The sequence below is a fragment of the Sinohyriopsis cumingii genome, chromosome 8 (assembly GCF_028554795.1).
Source record: "Sinohyriopsis cumingii isolate HCF-2022 chromosome 8, ASM2855479v2, whole genome shotgun sequence".
Classification (NCBI taxonomy): Eukaryota; Metazoa; Mollusca; class Bivalvia; order Unionida; family Unionidae; genus Sinohyriopsis; species Sinohyriopsis cumingii.
The window spans coordinates 87,630,739-87,654,126 of NC_142968.1; the positions used below are offsets into that span (position 1 = coordinate 87,630,739).

General features: G+C 33.8%; 1 protein-coding gene across 2 annotated transcripts in view; it reads right to left on the reverse strand.

Annotated features, from left to right (window-relative positions):
- LOC149794083 (uncharacterized) overlaps positions 1–23,129 on the reverse strand; it is a 39,661-nt gene extending 16,532 nt beyond the window's left edge. Inside the window, exons 1-6 of one of the 2 annotated variants that reach the window (XM_089968042.1) lie at positions 22,661–23,129; positions 15,923–15,951; positions 15,051–15,111; positions 14,438–14,536; positions 13,979–14,163; positions 3,659–3,781 (exon numbers count right to left, since the gene is read on the reverse strand). In XM_089968042.1, the coding sequence (XP_089824168.1) occupies positions 3,659–3,781; positions 13,979–14,163; positions 14,438–14,536; positions 15,051–15,111; positions 15,923–15,951; positions 22,661–22,748 (585 nt within the window). In that variant the 5' untranslated portion in view covers positions 22,749–23,129. Of the gene's footprint in view, positions 1–3,658; positions 3,782–13,963; positions 14,164–14,437; positions 14,537–15,050; positions 15,112–15,922; positions 15,952–22,660 lie in introns of both variants that reach the window. The other variant, XM_089968041.1, reaches the window with a different exon arrangement.
- Positions 23,130–23,388: the final 259 nt, after the last annotated feature.

The following is a 23,388-nucleotide window of genomic DNA, read 5'->3' on the forward strand; positions in this document are numbered from 1 at the left end:
TCATACCAAAGAATTACAAAAATGGTACTAACAGCTGCCTCGCTTGGCGTTCAGCATTAAGAGGTTAGTGTTAGGACTGGTCGGCCTGGTGTCAGGATAATGTGACTGGGTGGGACATCATGCTAAATGTCTGCGGCATGATGCTCCAGTGCTAGACATCACTATAAACTGCCACATTGCAGACATCGTAGCGATATGACTGAAAAATTGTTAAAGCTACGTTAAAAATCCAAACCACATCACACATCACAATTCTCGGATTGTGTTTGCCTCATTATAATGACGGCATTGATCGGAAAGAATATCTGAGTGCATGACAGCAGAATTGCTATAAATGGCATCTTCCGCTATTTTTACCCTGAGAGTTCTTTTTTCCGTTTGTATGTATCATTATATTACCTTTGATATTCACGATAATTGCACACAATTATTAACAACCCTTACAATGTTCATACATATTTAATTCGATGATCGGCGATGAGCAATTGAAGAATCTGAAAATAGGCGTTTTCCCCATGATTTTTATCATCTCAGACACTCCAGTGTTATTGATGTTTTGTCGATTCTGAATGGATCGATATAGTCAACTGACGCTCTCGTTTGAAGGGATAGGCATCTAGCGTGTTAACGGTCGATAAGATGCCTCTTACCAACACCCACACAATCAATTAGCGTCCATTTTCCGTACTTGCTTCACCAGACAGTTATTATTTCATGCAAGTGATTTTTGTCCGATTTCCAATTCACCACACCAAAAACTCTGTTACAATAGAATTAGATAATCAAGTACGTAGGCAAGCAAGCTAACTAGAAAGTTGAAAATGATGCTCTGCAGAGAAATAGGTGCATGGCTTCACATTTATTGAAATTATGCTTCATTGCTTATTGATAGAAGAGAAAAGTAGTTACCATCTGAACATTTATCTTCACATTCAAGTTATTTGACAAGATATTACGTGTATATGACTTCCAATTAACAATACACTAACTATATTGTGCAATTACTGCCAGGAGAACAAGGAATGCGGTATGGTAAAATCTAAAAGGCACACAATATTTGCACAACTTTTATCATATATATATAGTTGTTGTTCAGCAAAATATAGGCTATACATGGCGGCCAGTATAACTGGTGGAGGAAGAACCCTCCAATTAAATTAAGTCCAAAATACCTGAAAGCTATTTTGAAGAAGAAAAAAAAAACAACAACAAAAATATAACCCTCCAACACAGACAACTATAAAAATACAAGCGAGTAGATGCAAAATGACTTCAAACTATATTGGTCGTGCATTAGAACCTTACTAGTCCCTGATTATACACATGAATATCCTTAATAGTACAAATGCACGTTCAAAGGGTTACAAATTGAATCTAAATATTTGGACCTAGTACATTGTTGGTAAAGTTTGTGCAAAATTATTGAAACTTAATTATGTTTAGTGAAAGTTGATTGAATATCCTTACCTATTTGTAATTACCATCATGTAATCTAGTTACTTCCATCTGATAGAACGAGTTTTAGTGTGCACGTTGGAAGTCATACGACAAAAATGCATTGTGTAATGCCCTAAAGGTGAACATAAACCTTAAATCAGTTTATGTTATTGATTTAGACCGTTGCTTTAATACGATACCGACATACTGCTGACAAATCCTGATTGGGATTTTTTTGTTGTTGTCATAATTAGATATACAGTCTAGATAAGGTCTATTCACAAGCTTTATGGTGGAATCCAACTATCATAATTAAATGAAAGTACGGTTAACATTGACTCCAGTGAAGACAGTATCGTTACCATTTAAGGGATTGCTCGGCATGAAATCAAAAAGAGTAGGCGGTATATACAAGGCAGAGAAATCCCGATCAATAATGTGTCTGCATAGATAAGAAACAGAGAACCCGATCAATAGTGTGTCTACTTAGATACTAAATAGAGAACCCGATCAATAGTGTGTCTACTTAGATACTAAACAGAGAACCCGACCAATAGTGTGTCTACTTAGATACTAAACAGGGAACCCGATCAATAATATGTCTTTATATGCAGTCCAGTTCCATCACTAGACACCCATCTAGCTTCCTGCTATGGTTCAGTTAATTATTCCATCAACTACCCGATATCGATTTCAGTTTTCAACAAAATCGATGCCTCAAATGTTTGCTTTCGACAAGTATTTAAAAGCAACCCTATGAATGAAAACTTCTCAAAGTATGTAATTTTTCTTGTTGGATTTGCGCAATTATAAAACTTTATCTTCATTTTCGGTGAAGCCATTAGACCTGCGGTACAGATTAAATAGTGTAAATTTGACAAAATCAAAGGAAGAGATACAATTGGATGTTGGTCTACGGCGAGTATTTCCCAGGGTAATAGTGCATGAAACCAACGTAGGAACTGTCATGTCAAGTTTGTCAGTCAGAAGCTGTGATTTTCGTTCACTTTGTTTCTTTTTTTCTTCCAAGTAATTCTTCATCCTCGTAAATAATCGCCATATTTGCCTTTGATAACCAATCATTCATAATAATAGATGTTACAATCATTATGGGCGTGGCGTAAGCAAGGGAAGAATATATTCTAAGAAATTAACATGGCCATGTTATTGTAAATCTTGACGTTATTTAGAGCTGCTTGACTAGACAAGGAAACACGCAAGCAATGGTAATAAAATGAGTATTATCCACAATTCTGTTGACAATGGTACATAAAGACTGGACAAAAGTAACCATAATAGATGAAATGAGAATTCGTTGAGACTTTTGAACACGAATCCTTCAATTGTTCCGTTAATGAACCTCTCTGATAAGCAGACATTATCGTGTTTAAAATGCAATATAACACTTGGCCAGCGTTTGTATTTTAGGAAATATGAAGCTGTGTCGTTTTAAATATATTGACTAAAAATGCTGTAACAATCGTGACGTCAGACGCTCTGACGATCTTGATTTGTTAAATACATCTCTTGACTGACATTTCCTTCGATCTAAAGGATGTGATATCCTAATAAAACCTTGAGCGATTTCCACGTGATACTGAGCTTCACTTTGATTGCATCTTTTGGCTAATTTCGGACACAAGATTATAGTCAAGTAATTTTTCAATCGTTCATTCGTGGCTGTGGCGTCAGAAGCAGACTAAAATAGATTTAATGGAGAAGTCTGAAAGCGCTTTACAATGGATTCTGTCAAGCAATCGCTAATTTAGTGGAGAGTTTCCAAGATCAATAACAGTAGGCCGGATACTGGCTCTCTCCAAAAGCAATTCACATAAATATGTTAAGTCCTAAAGGGAATTAGCTTTGCGACGGTCCGAGCGTGGGTGAGACAGGCAGACTATTTAATCTAATCTATACGAATCTGCTGAATTATTTATTTATTTATTTATTTTGATTATGAGGTATAAGTACCTAGTATAGTGATGTCAGCAATGTTCCATGTTCTCTCTAAAAGATGTAGGGGAGAAAGTACAACAGACGCATTCGACTATTTCCTTTTGCTTCGGGAAAGACGTATTGTCCGGTGTAAAGTTGATATCTGTATATTTAGAAATTATTTCCGTCAACATTAGAAGTTGCCTTCTAATATGTTTTTCAATCAAACTTACGTAATCGCTTTATTGTGTGTTAGCTTTAAATTATTGTTGTCAAAAATACGTACCTCATTTGCTACAACCAACTCTTTTAGAGTATCTTTGAACTCTTGGGTTTCCCCAGTTCTTAGCAGATACTCGGCGACTACTCGAGGTGAAAACTGTATTGTTTCTTCGTCAGCTTCGCCGTCCTGTCAATGAAAGAAAAATATTCTAAGTCCTCTGAATTATGCATATTTGCTGCATATATCAACGAGAAAGCATGAATTATCATCACGCTGGGGACCAAAGTTTCCGACTTCTGTTCGACTTCTGTTCTCACAAATCAGAAAAAAAATACATTTTGTCTGCATCGATAAAGCCTTAGTAGACTCATCTCGTCAAGGGACTTACAAATAATAAATAATTCAGACTCATAACGATTTTTGTTTCCTTCAAGGACACGTGATTATATATATATATATATATATATATATATATATATATATATATATATATATATATATATATATATATATATATATATATATATATATATATATATATATATATATGACGACCACCGTATGTATTTGCAGTGTCTAAGAAAATACACACACACACACACACACACACACATCGTTCCGTGATCTTTTACCCAAGTAGCTGAGCCAAAAGATTTCATAGAAACGCATAACAAATGATTATGAGTATATCTATCGTCCAGCAGATTGTATTTGTATCCATGTATCATTCATTAGTGGTTTTCAATTATAAATATACCGATTACTCCAGTTGTCAATACTACTTCTTTTGAATAAAGAGTAGCTGTTTCATTTTAAGGTCTTAAAGAAAAACTCAGGAATGTGTCTGATTTTTGTTTGTGTCGGTGGGTTTAACGCCAATTTTCAGCACATGATAGACTATAGATGGGGGCAAGTATATTTAGTGGAGGAGGAATCCGAAGAAAACCCCGGGAAGAACTACCGACTCACTGAAAACTACTGGCAAGCTTTTTCACATATTGACCTTAGCCGAGCCGGGACTCTAATCTACGGGGACAGAGGTGAGATGAGTCAGCGATCAGCGATCATTAAAAACGATTTTCTGTGTCAATTTACCATACGTAGTCCCCATGAATTTGACTGAATCCCTGCAAGGAACTAAGCATTCTTACTACAACTGTCAAATATACAATAATCAGTCATATAAACTTATTTCAGTTCTAGCACCTTGACCACGGCCATAGATCCACTAGTCCCCAGAACTGACTAAAGCGGCTAATGTCCAAACGTAGTGTAAGGAATGTGTAAAAGTGTAGTCATCATATACCATTTACTTATGAAGTCAGAGCCCGGCAATCAAAAGGAAGTGACTCTACCCATGTGTAGACTACCAAATTCTGATGAAAATTAGACGCAGAAATCTTGACTTTTTGATCGGAAGAAAGAAAAAAAATGCTGACTCCAGCCACTTTGACCTTTCATCACGGCTTCGGAATCAACACGGAACAACCTCTGCGTAAGCGTAGCATGTGATGTTTGATGGGAATTAGGTCAAGGAAACTACAGAAAAGAAAAATCACATTTTCAGCTTCAGCAATCTTAATCTTGGACCTAAATTTCCCGTTTCCAAAAAGAGTCATGGGTAAAGGGTGTACAAGGTTTGAGAAAGTGTTTATTTAGGTTGCGGTAACCACCTCGACTGTAGATGAAGGTAAGAACAGACCGCTGGACAGACGGATATCAGTACTGCTTACTTTCGGTCGAGGCATAAAAAACAAAAACTGAGATGTGTTTGCAACAATGCATCTGACAATGCGTTATGTTTTAGCTTTTTACTATCCGGTACAACATAAAATGTTTCCTAGTTGGTTTCACCCCCTCACCACCATATATCACGTCGTAAATTACAGCAATTTCACAACCCCAACAAATGTCAAACCACTTCCATCCACCGTCAATTGAAGATGAAATGTTCAATGACTGAAATATTTTCCTCTTCAAACCTACTGGATTCCTTAGTTTGGGGCAAAAATTTCCTAGTGCCAACGTTTTTAATATTTAATTTTTGTATTTTTGTAGTCATTTTTTTCATAAATAGATTACCAAGAATGTACGTCTCCGTTATATTCCACCAAGATCATGATATAGCTTTTTTTTTTAAAGATTTAAAACTTTGACATCCCAATTAAATTGTTTCTTCTCAAGAACGCTTTTAAAAATTATATTTTAAAACGCATTGTCTGAATTAGCCTTGATATTTTGTAACTTTTCAATATTACAATTAAAATGTGTTGAATTTATGAAATCATTTTAATAATTTTCTCCATATTCGGAGTAGCCAAGGTTTAAACAATTGTGATTTATGGTGCAATCACGCGAGATCGCATAAATGACAAGATACAGTAATTGCCTCACATGAGGTAGTATTATACAGCAATTGCTCCACATGAGGTAGTATTATCACTTCTGGTCTGATTTTAAAACTTGTACATGAATGTGTATCAACTGTATATGAAACATGAGCCAAAATGTTACTCCATGGAATCAACTTAAAACCTTTCACTTCGTTTGCAAAATTGCAATTAAACCTAATGGGATTGAAAAACGTATCCATAGTTTTGAGATCCTGAAAAAAAATCACTTTTTAAAAAAAATATGAGCTCATTATTATTTTGTACGTTGTTATGCTGACCCAAGACACTGTTATTGATTGTTTATCTTTTTCTTTTTTTTTTCACATTACTATACTTATAAAATTAGAACATTGGGTAAAACAACACAGTACTAGTAATCCCTTGGAAAGCTGGAAATGTTGATGACCGAAAAAAATCTTTGACCGAGAAATGAGTGACGAACTTTCTAATTCTGATCTATGCCGGCTAGACCCTTTATCAGTTATATTCAGGCCAAAATAATTCTTGATAATAGAGATATTATTCCGATCTTCATTATTCAAGAGAATCTTTTGCAACTTCCATATTACATGTTGGTAGTTACCTGATAACTTGTAAATAAAAATGGAGATACATTTAAAATAAATAATAATAATAAATGGTGAACTAAATCCATTCATACTATGTAGAAAATCCAAGATTTGCCCATGTCTTGGAAATTTTGGACAATTATCTTGCCCGCACGGTAGGCAGTATCCTGCCCATCTGAGAGGCTATCCTGCGCCGACGTTAAAACTGAGTATGAAGCAGACAGTAAGAGTATTGGTGAACTTTTTGCGTTGATGCGCATTTAGGGACCCTCTACAGTTTGCGTTATTATTAAAGTAACCTGCTATTTTTAGTTTGTCACAACACTAAGAAAATTAAAAAGTTGTAAAAGACCGTGGCAGGTGTTACATACTGATAATTTTGCTTGCACAGTCGCAAGGAAAAAAATGCGAACAGTTCTTTATTCCTTATTTCGATATTTCCAAACAAACATCATTTTCGACGTGAAAATGGTATAATGAAAGTACATAAATATTATCAACGCATACAAGTTCTTTCTTCAAATCTTTCGTTCTAATGTTAAGTGTATTGACTCAAGATGGGAAAATGTGCGGTCGCTGTTCACACTGGTTTAGATACTGTGTTATCACTATTAAATAAAACTGTTGGTAAGATATATCTTTCTTTTGTTTTTAAATGACAATACCAATGATTTCATTCTCAATAATATTTATCAAAAATACCCCAAAATCTGATATTAAAATTATTATTGCAGGAAAGTTCTATTTTGAAGATCAGCTCCATGGAAAAAAACGACTTTAAATATAATACAAAAACTAAACCATTGTCGATATAATTATGCCAGTCTTTAATTATTATTATTGATTAACGTATCATTATTATTATTGACTAATGTATCATTATACTTTATTATTATTGATTAATGTATTATTATTGATTAATGTATTATTATACATTATTATTATTGTTGATTAATGTAACATTGGACATCATTATTATTGTTATTCTTCTTCTTATTTCTTAATGTATCATTATACATTATTATTATTATAATTATTATTATTATTTACTAATGTATCATTAGACATTATTATTGCTTAATGTGTTGTTATACATTATAATTATTGACTATTGTATTATTAGACATTATTGTTATTATTGATTATTATACATTAGTATTACCATTGACTAATTTATGATTAGACATTATTATCGTTGACTTATGTTTCATTAGACATTATTATTATTGCCTAATGTACCTAATTTATACATTATTATTATTGAATAATGTATTATTAATGAGCAATGCATTACTATCAATTAATGTATTATTATTGATGAATGTATTATTTTGATTAATGTATTATTATTGATTAATGTATTATTATTGATTGATGTATTCTTATTGATCAATGTATTATTATTGATTGAAATATCATTATACATTATTATTATTATCATTGTACATTATTATTATTGATTAAAATATTGTTGATTAATATATCATTAGACATTATTTTTTTTATTAATGTATCATTGGACATTATGCTTTTTTATTAATGTATCATTGGACATTATTCAAAAAGTTGTATAGGACGACTAAGAAGAGAAAGTGAACATAAGTTACGTGGAGAGAAAGGACTGTGAAGATGAAGCACTAAATTCAGATCTGCTATTTCGATTTCGTCTTCAGCACGCATGCGCATCACGATTCATTGCAAGACGTTCAAATGACATATACAAATTTAGAAAAGCAAAATACAACACTGACCGTGAAATAAAAGAAACCAATTAATTTATATTGATACTAATGGTTGTAGAAACTAATATAGGTTACTCTTTTAGATAGTTTTGATACACGACAAAGTCCAATAACACGTAAGAAGCTCAATGCATTAATGCAAACCTCTAACCTTGTTTGGCGGAATTCAGCTACATACATTGCTTACACGTACAATCAAATTAACAGACCAAATAGGACTAAAACAGGTAACGTGACATATTCCGCCTATAAGGAAATAAATATGACCAGCACAATGAAGCAACTAACGTATAATACTTCAAAATAACGCCAGGTTATGGCGATGTTGCTTTTTTCGCCAATTCAAAGAAATGATTTTCAATATTTGTTCATCGTTTTAAATTCTGTCAGGAAACGAATCATCTTTGCTTCTTGTTGAAAGAGCACTTGTGCCTCCACCATTCGTTTCCAGCACCACTATTGGTGTTAGGAATATGCAGAGTAAAGGTTGAAATTACTATCCCAAGACAAATGTCAATGCCAGCTATTATTGTAAATTGATTATCAAAACCTCTGGCAAATATTGATGTATCATCAGCTTATATTTGATCACCTGTTTGCACTACACCTTAAACGTCATATAAAGGTCTTACAAAGTCATTTATTTTTACAACTTTTTACCACATGTTGCCATCTTTCTCAAGCGATAAAGGAAGCGCTTTAAAGTTAAACTATCAAGGAAATGGGATTTGTCAAAGAAAACAGCATTAACCCCATTTCTGCACACTTTGACGAGCGCAACATTAATTTAACCAAACAATTGAAAACAGAACTTAAAACAATAACCTGTACAAATTAAATTCAAACAGAATTCTTAAAAATGGATGAGAAAGAAATCAAGAAGATAAAGCAACTTTTTGTCAATTCTGGAAAAGTTTTAATTTCATTGTCAGGTGTAGCAATCGCATTGTTACATCAACAAAAGGCAAATTCTTTGTACTGAAAAATTATTAATTTGTAAAATGAAGTAAAAGATAGATGTGCATCTTTAAAATGAAGCAGATACATCACTTTGTATTCTAATTCGAATTACCTCAAGAGTCTAGATAAATTGGGTATTAGTTTGAAAACCTTCACATGTAAATGTTCAAGAAACATAATTGCAGACCCCATGCACAACAGTGCAAATAGAATTTAAAAGTGCTGAATAATGAGCGTTGCAGAATACTGGGGGAAAATGATTGAGGAATATATGCGAACTCGTAATTTGTTCTTTAAACATTTCTTTTTACCACACAGTGTGATAAGACCAATGCTAAGAGTGCCCGTCGATCATGCAGCAAAGATGATAATTAAAAACTAACAAGATAGTACTATTTTAGCTTTCATCAATTACTAAGGTTGTTATTCTGATTGATTCAGCATTTCCCTTGTTATCTTTTGTCTCTTTTTGTGGATGGTATTTTGTCATTGTTGGACATGTTTTTCCGCGCTATAATATGCCTAATGTTTTGTGAATTAAGCATTTTGTATGTTGCACAGGATCAGACAAATCAAACACGAGGCACACTGAATAACTTGATCCATGTCTAAATCATTGCTCATAGGTTTTGTAACGCTTTGCCTTCGAAGGCAGAACCCAGCAGACTGCACACCAAGTATTTTCTATTACATTTATGATTTTGAGCTTTGTTTTAGTGCTTATCAAATTTCATTTCTCGTTATGTGAATTAATATGACTTGTTCAGCTGACGTATCTTTCCTCAAACTTATTCCTTTTAGTGCTTTATATTTTCTGGTCTCCAGCTTAGTATCCTCTATATTATTTTATTTATCTACGTATTTATTTGTCCTATTATAAAGGAAATAGTTGTAGCAGCTGCTAGTTTAATAAAACTCTTTTATGTAGTTCTCTTCTTGGCATATGCGATGAAATCCATCTCGTTTTTTTACGCGATTGCGTTTTTTCATACTTAGATTACATTTGTAAATCATCTACGAACTAACCTTTTCATAACGCTAAATTGCATTAATAAACTAACGTTGAAGAACAACCTAGATTATAAATAAATGCATGGACAATAGTAAACGTCATGTTAAATGGGATGACAATTTAGGTAACCTATTAAAACCCATCTGTTACCAACTGCAACACTTGAACTTTTAGTACTACATGGTAAATAGTGTTAATAATTACTACACTGTTAATAACCATTAGCTGATATTTATTTGATATTGGCATTCTTGAAAATGATTTACAGGTATAAGTTTTTAAAGTTTGAACTTGTTCATGGTTTGGTCTCGTATTTTTCACAGGTACAAAAGAGTTAGCACTGTTTTGAAGCAGCAATATACAATAACTCAGCAGACAAGGGCAAAGAATTACAATTATAGCTAAAGCAGAAGTGGAAAGATTAAATGATGCAATAGAATTGCAGGACATTTTTAGCTACGGAAATATTGACTTTGAAAGTGGCAATAAATTAAGACAAAGGTTTAGAAAGAGAAAGTTAAGACTGAAACCTTTTAATAGATTTTCATTTCAAGAAACAGCGAAAATAAGAGAAAGAAAAATAATTGCAATGAAATTAGAAGTCCAAATGTACCACATACACTGAGAGGAATTAAAAATAGAAATCATGTTTGCAATATATTTTAAGAAAATGCAAATGCCGTAGCTAGAATACAAGACTTATTGCAACCATAGGAAAATAAAGATCAGAAATAGTCGGGCATTTAACAGATTTAGAAAATAACCGTAGAGAAAGTATTGATAAAATTCATTTCATAAAGAGAAAATGCATTATTAGGTGAGAGGTTAAAGCAATTGTTTGAAGAAAAAACATTTAACAAATTCTACGATATTTGTAGCTATATCTTTGAAGACAAGAACTCTTTCTTTACACATATAGAATATGTAAGAAATTTCAGAGGAGGCGCGCTCGAGATTTGTGGCAGAGAAAGTGTGTGTAGCGATGTGGGTATAAGTACGATACACGTGTAAGGTTTAACCACAACTCCCACTCACATCGTTTGCTTTGGTTATAAGTTTCTGTCCAACACTTTAGTGTGTGTGATGCTGATGGGGGATCTGGCTTATTGGGAACTTCGCTTCCAAACGGTCAATGACCAATCATTACACTGCTACAGTTTCATATTTTTCAGTGTAAGTGTGTGTGTGTGTGCGTGCGTGCGTGTGTGTGTGTGTGAGTGTGTGTGTGTGTGTGTGTGTGTGTGTGTGTAATATGCGTGGCTGTATCATATGTCGCAGCTGATTAAGGTGCATTCAAAAAATCGATCCATTTCAGAGCATCACAACATAATGGTGTTGAAGCTATTGTTTACATATTTAAAATTAAAGTAAATTACAAGTTAAAAAGTATAATTTATACTGCAAGAACCTGAAAATATATTTAGCAAAGCTGTATTACGTTTGAGAAAAAAAAGGACTCGTTATCTGATCTTCTGGAGCTTTTATAATACTACAGCCAACCTTCTGTATTTTTAGGTTTTATTTTCCAATCTGAGCAACACCGTATTTTTATTGATTTGCGTTAGCACACATGTATATGTGCCAGTGTGTGTATGCATTTATATCTGTTAATATCGAGGAATCAGGACTTTACAAGAATTATTTATAACACTAAGCCACTGTATCGGGTGGTGTTAAACGTAGCCTGTAAAATACTGACTTAAAAAAAAAAGATTAACTCGTTTCACCCATTCGTTGTTTACTCATATAAAGCAAATTTCATCTCTGTTTTGTAATTATGGTTAAGATAACTGGTATACAAATTATATCTTATTTCTAAAAATTAATATCATTGTTTGCTGGATTGAAACATTGATCATCAGGTAACGGTATTTTACGTCTAGATGAACGTCTCCTTATTTGAGAGTAGATGCGGAATCGATAAACTGATTTTGCTAACTTTGACATCTTTTTGATATTCTGCATTCTGAAGTTGCTGTTCATACAACCCATTTTAACTCATTTTCTTTGTCAATCTGTACCCTATATATATATCATGTGTACCCTATATTTGATATGTGTAATCAGTATCTTTTATGTGTACTCTGCATGTGATCTGTGTACCCTATATCTATTCTGTGTACTCTATATTTGATCTGTGTACCCTATATCGGATCTGTGTACCCTACATGTCATCTGAATCGTCGTGATCAAATTTTAAAGTGTAGAATATCTAATGAGTTGAATTGAAAACGATTATTTTCTGTGTGGAAAAACTTAATTATTTAATTTCAGCTGATATTCCATTTACAAATTTAGCATGAAACTGAGTTCAAGGTGATTAATAATATGCACTGCGTGTAACTTTTGTTTAAATCAGATATTTGATAACATTAATTAAGTGAATTGTCTAAATTTGGTATACATTTAAGAGAGTTTATAACATTTGATTTTAAAGCCGTTTATAAACCAGTCTTGATGCAAAATCCCATTCTCTGATTTAGTCCTGTTAGTTTCTTTATGTCCTCTTCAGTAGAGGAAAACAACAGGATCGTTAACACCAGTTTTTCATTCAGTCACTAGTGTAGTTGCTTCATAGGCGGGTTCATCCGTCATCTTATTAGCATCCTGCGACCTTTGAGGCCATGATCATATCGGAAGACAGACAGCACCCCAAAACTATTTGTCGATTCTAAAGAACACATTCGCAGCTAATTAACAATATATGTCCCTTCCTACCCTCCCTTTCTAATTGGTATCCACATTCCAGTATTTTGTTTTTGTTTTTACTGCATTCACAAAACAACGGTACAAACTAAACAAATTCGACTGCTAGATTGCTTGCAATCGTTCATCGTTCTCGATAGAAAGTGTACGACACAAGAAAGGATTATTTTGCTTAGAATATTACAAAACTTATCGATAAGAGGCGAGTAGATATACATCACTTTATCACACTTGAATAAGCAAAATACCCGGGTGATTCTATGTCACAGATTTTCTAGTTACACAACACTACAAATATTTACGAATATTCAACATGTATCAGGGACCAATTTTAATATTTTAGACACAACCATCCACCAACAATGAACATTTATGTAGTAACCATAATTTCCATCGTGCCTTCTTGGGGAATGATACCAGTGCCATTCATGTTATCACGATACAGTATTAGCGTATTAGCAAACGCAAATCAATGTATTTTGCTTACGTTTTTTTTAATTTTTTTATTTAAAAAAATAGATCTCTGGTAAAATGTGAAACCATTATAATTGAAATACTGCAGATTGCTAATAACCGTTTCTGTGATATTGGATGTCTTTACATGTATTAAACATGATGATGTACACTTCAAGTATTTCCCAGTTTTGTTGTTTTTACGATACTGGAGATTACAGTAATACTGATAAGCTGGGTTATTATAGAATGCCGTTACTGAGCTTATTTTTCACAATTAAATATTCCGTTAATAATAGATGTTATTTAGTCCTGAATTTTGTTATTTGTTATTTTATTCATTTCATCTGGAAAAATAAGCGTCGGGATACGTAATAAGTTAGCTTGTTTGGAGACGATACTTTGGAGACATAAAAGAGCACACGTATGATTTGACCATGAAGACAATAAAGGCTGCACACTTTTGCTCCTGGCAGGAAGAAGAAGAAGAAGAAGAAGAAGAAGAAGAAGGAGAAGAAGAAATGGTTTCGCACTAGGTCGGTACGAGCCTGAGTTTGAGCCTCATCTTCAGTGTCTTGAATTTGATTGTTGGTCAGCGTCTGGTGTATACCCTCAGCTGGAATGTCCACTGATGCCTGGATCTCAGTTTTTGGTTTGCTGTCCGGACTGGCCTGCGTCTCCTGAATATGTTCCTTGACATCAGATAGTAACGTGGCTGACGCTGGATCTATCACTGACAATAACAGATAGAAAGCGTCTGTATGATTTTCTCCTTCACATATAAACTGGTTAATTGTAAGTCAGACCGACTGAAGGCGGTCGAGATTGAGACCGAGAGATGGACATTTATGTATCATTGTTGTATATTCAAACACAATTTACAGTTTTACCATTACTAGTTTAAAATCTCAAAATTCATTAATGTATGAAGTTGTAAGCACTCGTAAATTGAGACTGAGAGGAAACTAACAATGTGAGATCTTAAATTTGCGGAAACCTCTAGTTACCTTTCTGTTCCTTTGTCTCATGTTTCGATATTGCACCATTCACATTGGAGAAAGTGCTTATGTGCTTGTTTTCAATTTCCACACCGTTTTTGGGTCTCGCTATAAAATAATAATAATAATAATAATAATAATAATAATAATAATGATAATAATAACAACAGCATCAAAAATTCTTATCAAATCTTTACTAGTTAAGTGCCTTTCCATCGTTAGTCTGTGCGTGTGTCATCTTTTCCTTTGTATAAAATCTAAAGATCTGGGTGAGAATTAAAGATTCCAATGCATTTAAATGAAAGAATTTACATGTTTAAGTGAATAAACCACATGTAATAGAAACATGCTTAATTCACGTAGGACTGAAGCTTCCTCCGTTATGTTTGTTCCAAAAAGGATTGTATGTGTACAAAATTAATCTGTGTCGTCTGAGCAAGAAATTGTCAAGAAATAGTTATAAATGTGACTTAGTTTGTGCATTCGTATGAACGTAAAGAGAATAAGGGATTAAATAAAATTGAATTTGTCTATTCACTATTCCACCTCGAGATAATGCTATTCAACTGGGCAACGGAAGCAAACTTGGTCTGGGTCGCCATTTCTTTCTTTGATGACGTACCTGCCAATAAGGCGACACGTTCCAATTCCCGCTCCTGCTCTCGCAACTGCTGTAAACTCATCTGAAGGAACAAAAACAGGCTATAGAACCAGTCACCTCAGTTAGCTTGAAACGTATATAATAAAATGAGATGATAAAAAATAATGATTGGATTTTGTAATAAGTCGCGCTCTGTGAATCGTTGTATTTTCACAGAATTTAGAGAGGCACAATCCCATTGGCATCGCAATGCATATTAATATAAATGATTGTCTCAGTTATCATATGTAGGTGTTTTTCACGTTTGAAACATGGCCATGCATTTTGATATAATCTATAAAAAGCAAAAAATAGACAGTAATATTCCAAGAGTATGCATTTTGATCTGATCTATAAATAGCAAAAGATCAATAGTAATAACCCAAGAGTATGCATTTTGATATAATCAATAATTAGTAATAAATAAATAGTAATAACACAAGAGTATGCATTTTGATATAATTAATAATTAGTAATAAATAAATAGTAATAACACAAGAGTATGCATTTTTGATCTGATGAATAAATAGTAATAAATACATAGTAATAAAACAAGAGTATAGCCTACAAACTACAAAGCACCCCAACGACATATATCACAAGAATTGAGAGAGAGAGAGAGAGAGAGAGAGAGAGAGAGAGAGAGAGAGAGAGATTAAAAAGTGAAGGTAGAATTTCAGTAAATTTGGATTCCCTAAGTTCTATAAAATTATATATATATATATATATATATATATATATATATATATATATATATATATATATATATATATATATATATATATATATATATATTAAAACAAGTATCGACTGGCAGAGAGTGCATATATATTTTTCAGATTTAAATACAATACCTTTGACGAATCAGAACTCCTTTCAGCACCTGAGAAACATAAGCAAAAGAAATAAGTGCATGATTTGAAGCAATGGAGAAATTAAAAGACGGCTTTTTATTGTTGTATGTCTTTGTCATTCATTTACTAATAAAATAATGATCGTCACTTCTACAAATACCCATTCTCCTTCTTCTCTCTTGGTGTCACCTGGGTAGTTATATGGTATCACGTGATGGCCATATAGTAGATGATTCATAGGATTGTAACACTTGTTTTGTGGATGCTTTCTTGGATTGCTAATGGGAAAAAACGCGTTCATTTAATTTTGCCACGGTTTGTAAGAAAAACAACTAAATTTTCAAACATTTTCTGACAATCATTTTTGAGTTTCATTAATATATCCAACCGATCTGCAACAAGATTCTTAAAACACTTTGCAGGCAACTCAATAGAGGTTGATGGGTGATAGTTCAAATGTTAAATAAGCGTGCATTGACAGAAAGACCACTCTTCCTACCGCTCCGGTGGCCTAGTGGTTAGAACGCACCCCTCGGTTGCGGGAGGTCGTATGTTCGATCCTTGGCTGAGTCACACTAAAGACTTTTATGAATGGTACTAACAGCTGCCTCGCTAGGCGCTCATCATTAATAGGTTAGTGTTATGACTGGTCGGCCTGGTGTCAGGATAATGTGACTGGGTGGGACATCATGCTACATGTCTGCAGCATGATGCCCCAGTGCTTGACATCACTATAAATTTCCACACTGCAGACATCGTAACGATATGACTAAACAATTGTTACAGCTACTTTAAAAATAAAAAAAACACAAACACACACAAATCTTGCTGGGAGATTATTTATGTCATTCCTTGCAAGATTTAAGAAATGATGTATGACTTGACCGTAAAGAAAAGAATCATTTACTTTTTTAAATCAGTAATTAATAAAATTTCAGATTTTAAGATTTTGAAATTAATTTTCTATTCCCGGAATGTATGGCTTCGATAGCGTAAGGTCGTCGATTCACTTTCTTCCACATTGACTCGTTCACAATAATAACTATTATGCATAAAGCTAATTAGTGTTTTAATCAAGTGCACTATTTCGTTCGACAAAGCTTCTTCCCTTACTATGCTGAATCAGTCTACAAATGAGAAGCTGTTAAATGACATGTTAAGTACGCAATATTACAACATAACTAAATGGGCATGATAGCGGCGCGCAATGGTCTTATGGGACGAATGAGAATTTAACAATGAGTCGCCATGCTTTAAAATATGATCCTATACGGTCAAATGAGAATTAATATTGAAGCATTCATTTGTTTCACATGGTGGAGTCCATAGTGATGTCCTCTCCGGTCAGGCCTAGGTAAGATATTGCATTACACCTAGTGTGCAAGTGCATTTTTAAAAAAAATGCGCGCTTCATTTTTTTTAATGTTTGCCCATGCGCACCTTACAGCAATTTAAAAAAAGAAAAAGATATGCAGTGAAGTGGAAACATTATATTGACACAAATGGCGAAGCTACGACTTCCAGTACAAAATATCAATACTTGTAAATGTAAGGCACAAAGTGCCGATTTCCACGAAAATTTCGATCTATTATGTACCAATGCTATTTACTGCTACATTACTATATCAATAATAAGGTTTACTCTAATTTTAGAACAATTACTTTCTGCATAATTAATTCCTACATCTAAAGTTTCAAATTGTGTATTTTGTCAAATTAATTACTGTTTTCAGTCAATAAATGGAAATCTCTTATTTCTGTTTATACATTTCGTGAGCTGATCGGTAAAGTGTACATTGTTTGGGTAGGTTCACTGTAGAAGCATCACAGAGCGATCATATCCCGACCGACTTCGGAGCTTAACATTTTTAATTTAAAGATCTTTATGATCGCGAGTTTATGTATATGATTTAGTTTGTTTACTTCAGCATACAAATGTGAATTGTGTAGCCTTGGCAATATTTCATCATGGTTCGGCAACATTTAGCCCCTGCAATTTTAATACATTATTCTCAGATAAATTAGGTATATGCTTTGTAAGTTTGGTATTGCACACAATTTCAGCCATTTGAATATAAAATGGGGTTGGCGGGAGAAAGGTAATGCTTTGTTTTCTTTGTTTTAATTGTTGTTTTAAGTAACGCATGCGCAAACTGCTTTAATAAGGGCCGGATGCGTTCTAGGTCTGATGTAATATCATATGTAGGTGTGACTGGATAAATCTATTGATTCCAAGATATTCAGCCTATGAATATTATTAGTAAATTCCCATAGACCCCATATGGTCATACGTTCAAATTCCTCTCGATTCCCCATTGTTGAACATATGGACGTTTTCAAGATTATATTTTCCTTTTTGCCATGGGTCATATTTCCAAAAGGGCGGCACAATGTTAAATTCCTTGTGACCATATTGTTCCCCATGACTACTGACGATTTGCAAGCAGTCCACGTGATTTAACTCTTACGGGTGGAAAGCTTAAACTGGAAACACTTACATCCAATATATGTTGTTATCTACTGAAGCAGATACGATTATTTCAAAGTAACTCCAAGTGTAAATGTAACGAGCATTCTGACTGGATCTGTTTCTTCAGCTGATGCAATTAGGTGGAATATAACGTTTGGGCAAATAACATATATGAAAAGTCGGCGCGGAACGAAGCATACCATCTATCTTTTTCTAACCAATAAGTCATATATTTGGTATATACCTTTCACTACAATACATGATAGCAAGATTGCACAACACCTTACAGGTTTCCGTCGGAGGCATTAGGCGAGAACACTTATTCTAACAGCTAGTTTGAATGTCACCAAATTTACTTTCATCAAGTAATCCGATGAAGAAAAAAAAACGCTTGTGGTATGTACAACATACATAAAATATGTGAACCTTTCTGAAACTAAGACATTTTAAAAGCATGGTCCGTAGCAAAGACTGCATCTGATATATATATATATATATATATATATATATATATATATATATATATATATATATATATATATATATATATATATATATATATATATATATATATATATATATATATATGTATGTATGTATGTATGTATGTATGTATGTATGTATATATATATATATATATATATATATATATATATATATATATATATATATATATATATATATATATATATACATACATACATACAAACAAACACACACACACATACAGACACACGTGGTTGGGTGGAACATGGCGCAATAGACTTTTAATTTTATATTAGAAAAATAATATCCAGACGGCTTGAACACACTCTCTCTCTTTCTCTTCAGCTCACTTCGCGGTCCCGAAATACAATAATTGGCAACTGGTTGCTGCATATTGGATTGAAACAAAATCTTGCCCAGTTCATTCATACCTCAGATATTTATCACTATACAGCTTTCCTTCAGCACTTATTCAGAAATCTCTCTTCGGAAAAATGTTTTTTAAATCTAGAAAACATCTGTAGATTATAACCGTTCATTTCAAAACAAATCGGCATTATTTTTCGATATTCCGATCTGATTCGATATATATTCAATTGTGAATAGAAAAGGAATAACAGTACAATGCCTTATTTCATTTACTGATAATATTTTCCGCAGTGTACTCTAAGTAGAGGCCTTTGAAGATAATGCAAACTAGATAGAGTTGTCCGTAACTAATGATCGAAAAAGTGGGCCATATGAAATGTTACGTTCACCGCACTTGCACCGCTAAGGTTATGAAAAAGCTTGTTCCCCGTCCCATCCCCGGGTCTCTTGGGGATTTGACATCTACTGCAACTTTGCTTAAAACAAATGCTATATTAACATTGGTGGTGGAGTGAACGGAATATCTCTCATCAGCGTTATACGTCTGGCATTATCAATGCAAGACGTATACGGATTCCTTTATCATAATGGATCGTAGACCCAATTGCTAGTCTCCCACAAAATGAAGCGGCTGAACTGTATCGAATTATCCCTACGCATTGTTATGTAACAACAAAAGAAAAAAGAAGTACAGTTACGGAGAAATTAATTTACTCATTCCCTCGTCGTCGACCAAGAGATTGAACTTTCATCAGTAAATGAAAAGCGTACGAATTTGTGCTGGAATGGATCAGTTCTGCCGCTGCTTTCTTCAAAACTGGTGCGAGTGAATAAAATGCAATTTTTTAAATAAAAAAGCCCGAAATGCTAAAAATGTTGTATAGATTACATTTAAAAAAATGTACGAAATTGTACATCTGACGTCAAATAATTTCACTTGATATGATAAATTTCACAGTATAGAATGTATATGATACAATATGAAACATGTTTTGTCAGATGGAAGGCTCAGCATTTTTGTGTAAAACAAAAACGTCTACACAATGAAGATTTAGATGTTGAGACAATGATAGCACACGCTCATCCAAATTATTCAGTAACAATTGCAGGCGTTATATATAGGGCTGTTTGCTCAGGACACCATACTTCGACGGTTGTATTGAACGACCTAGAAACTGTTTCATTCTGCAACACCAAAAGCTTTTTAAATCACAAGAGGCGTCTACAGGAAATTAAAATATATGCCCACAATGAAATCTTTCATTATTTAAAGAATAATAAGATGTCACTTACACGTCGCAAGTTTGCATAGACTCGTTGAAAATAAAATTCACATGATTATATTATCTTTCACTAAAATTCCTTGTGTATGAAACAAGTGTCGACTAACATCTATACGAAGTTCATTATTATATCATCTTCAAAGATACGTGTATGTTTCGGAGAAAACACGTGGGTCGTTAAACATAAACAGCAGTCTTTTCTACGTTGCTTTGTACATGTTTTGTATAACTACTCGGTATGGACTGTTGACTTCGAACGCTCATGATCGAAATAGTGGACAATATTGCATTCTCATGCAGTGGTAACAAAGTTGCTAGAGCGTCATCTTCGTAATCCAAGGGTCGTGGGTTCAAAGTCCGTCCAGGCCATTCTGGATTCGGGTCGGCTGCCTCGGTGTGTCATTTGCAAAGATATTTAAGCTCCCATTTCCTCGTCATCATACCAGTCGTGTGTTAAATGTACCGTTAAACCTAACCACCCGACCAATCATCTGATTTGTCAGAAAGCGAGACGATATTATCGATGATTACTGGAACAACAATATCCCGATAAAACGGATAGTATCAGAGCAAACTCCATTTATATATACACATAACGTGTATTTCTGCTAGAAGTTAATTATGCATTTGGAATACCGATTCTTTAATGGAATATAATTTTGAAGACTACCAAAATGTTTCGTCAACGGAGAGACAGATCAGTTAGATTAATCAAGCAGGCATTAAATGCTGTAGTAAAATTAGCAATAAGGTCGGTTCTGAAAGTTTATTTTATTTGCCCGAATTAGTTTATTCCTAAAATCCAATCAATTAGGTACAAAAAGTGTTAATCGCATGAAGAAACAACATCAACTGCAAGACACCAATCAAGCTAATGAAGCAAAAATTTCAAATCCAATTGCATCGGCGATATTCGATTTTTTTAAAAATAGGACACGTTTGCATGCGGTTACATAGCAACTGTTGTTGTCGCTATTGGCATTACCTTTCATGACCAGGTTAAAAATACACGAAATTTCATACTTTCGTAACTTTCCCTCGTCTGTGACATATGTATGTATGTATGTATGTATGTATGTATGTATGTATGTATGCATGTTTATCTGTATGTCTGTTTACTAATAGTAAATGGCGCCCGTGGAGACGATGATGACCCCGCAAAAGATTTTTTTGCAATTAAATGTTTTGGCGCCCCAAGACATCTGGTGCTCAGGGCAAACGGTCCTCCCCCCACCCCAGCCTTAGAACGCTTTAGTATCTATCTATCTATCTATTTAGCTGTATTAACAGTCAAAATAGCAACTAATAAAACGGCAGTATCAACACTTTTAATGCCACTTTACGCAGTTCCAAAGTTGCTGCGACATTGTTGTCTCACATCTTGTCATTAAATGTGCTTATATTTCAGAGAAACAGCAGTAAGTCGTGTACAGTTAATGACGGAAATGATCAATTTTGTGCGCACATTTTTCGATAGTGCTTCTTATCACAGGGGTGATAAATACTTCGAAGTTCACATTTAAATTGCCCGAATGCCCTATCTTGAAAATGCTGACGTAGTGAGAGGAAAATGTATCACGACTGACCAATGTAATAGATTTTGTATATAAATAAAGTCGTTTATTACTACCCAGGAAAACCCTGCTTCTTCGCCCATGTAAAAAACAATCGAGAACAATCAAGCTAGAGAAACGAAAATTTCAAATCAAATTTCATCGGCGATGTTTGATTTCTTAAATAGGAAAATAATACATTCTGTGCTGGTAAGAATTTTCAATGGTGGTCCTTCTAATTGGATAGAAACCTTCTTGTTTGTTATTTAATAAGAACAAGCAATTTACTTCATTTGCACATTTTGTGTACATGTAGATCTTAGCTCACTACTCTTATATAAATTCATTTATATACCCTATAATAATAATAATAATAATAATAATAATAATAATAATAATAATAATGACTTTGGATGATAGATGTCTTGCTGTGATTTGATATTCATGAAAGTTCATGTCAGCATGTTATGATATAATAGTATATGTTCATGATTATGTTTCTTCTTTTCTTGAGCTGATAGCAATTTAGCTTAAATGTGCTAAAACGTGTTAATTGAAAACAATATTATATACATACCTATGTTTTTCTCGTTGACAGGTGCGGTCCATGCTGTGTACAAACTGGCCACCACTACCAATTTGATGTAAAATGTTTGTGTGCACATTCTTTAATTTAGCCTTCAGTTGTTTATAGAAAAATCTTTTCTTCAATATTGTAAGCTACACTTTTACTTGAACAACCTTGGTGCCACTTCACTCTCTCTTTTATCCTCAATTTGACCGTAAACGGTTCTCCTAAGCCCTTGGTCTCACGTACAATAACAGCTGCGTGGTCAGCTCAGTGCCTGTCTAATTCTGATTGTAGTCAGTTCTTATCGCAACATAAATGCTGTTATTATATACTCTGACGTCCATCCACGCATTCTGACGGGAAGCGGTTGCTATGGTAACCCCATTAAAGCTGCACTTAACACGGTCTTGTGACTTGAGTTAGCAGTGTTAAATAAACGAGAAATATTATGATTTGCAGGCCAGTAATATCAGATCTGCTTAGATATTCCTACCGTGGACATTTAAAACAATCTAAAGACGGCCTTTGTCAATTACACATGTAAAGCGACAAAATACATAACTTCATCCAAGTATTCCACAGAAGCAGCACAGATCAATAACTTGACACTAATCCCAGAAATGGCTCGGTTTTAAAAGCAACAGATAAAACCTGACAGATTTTGCGTGGGATTTTCATCAGTGGGTTCGCATTTCATAGTTAGACATTCGACATAAGACAGTAACCTAACGCTT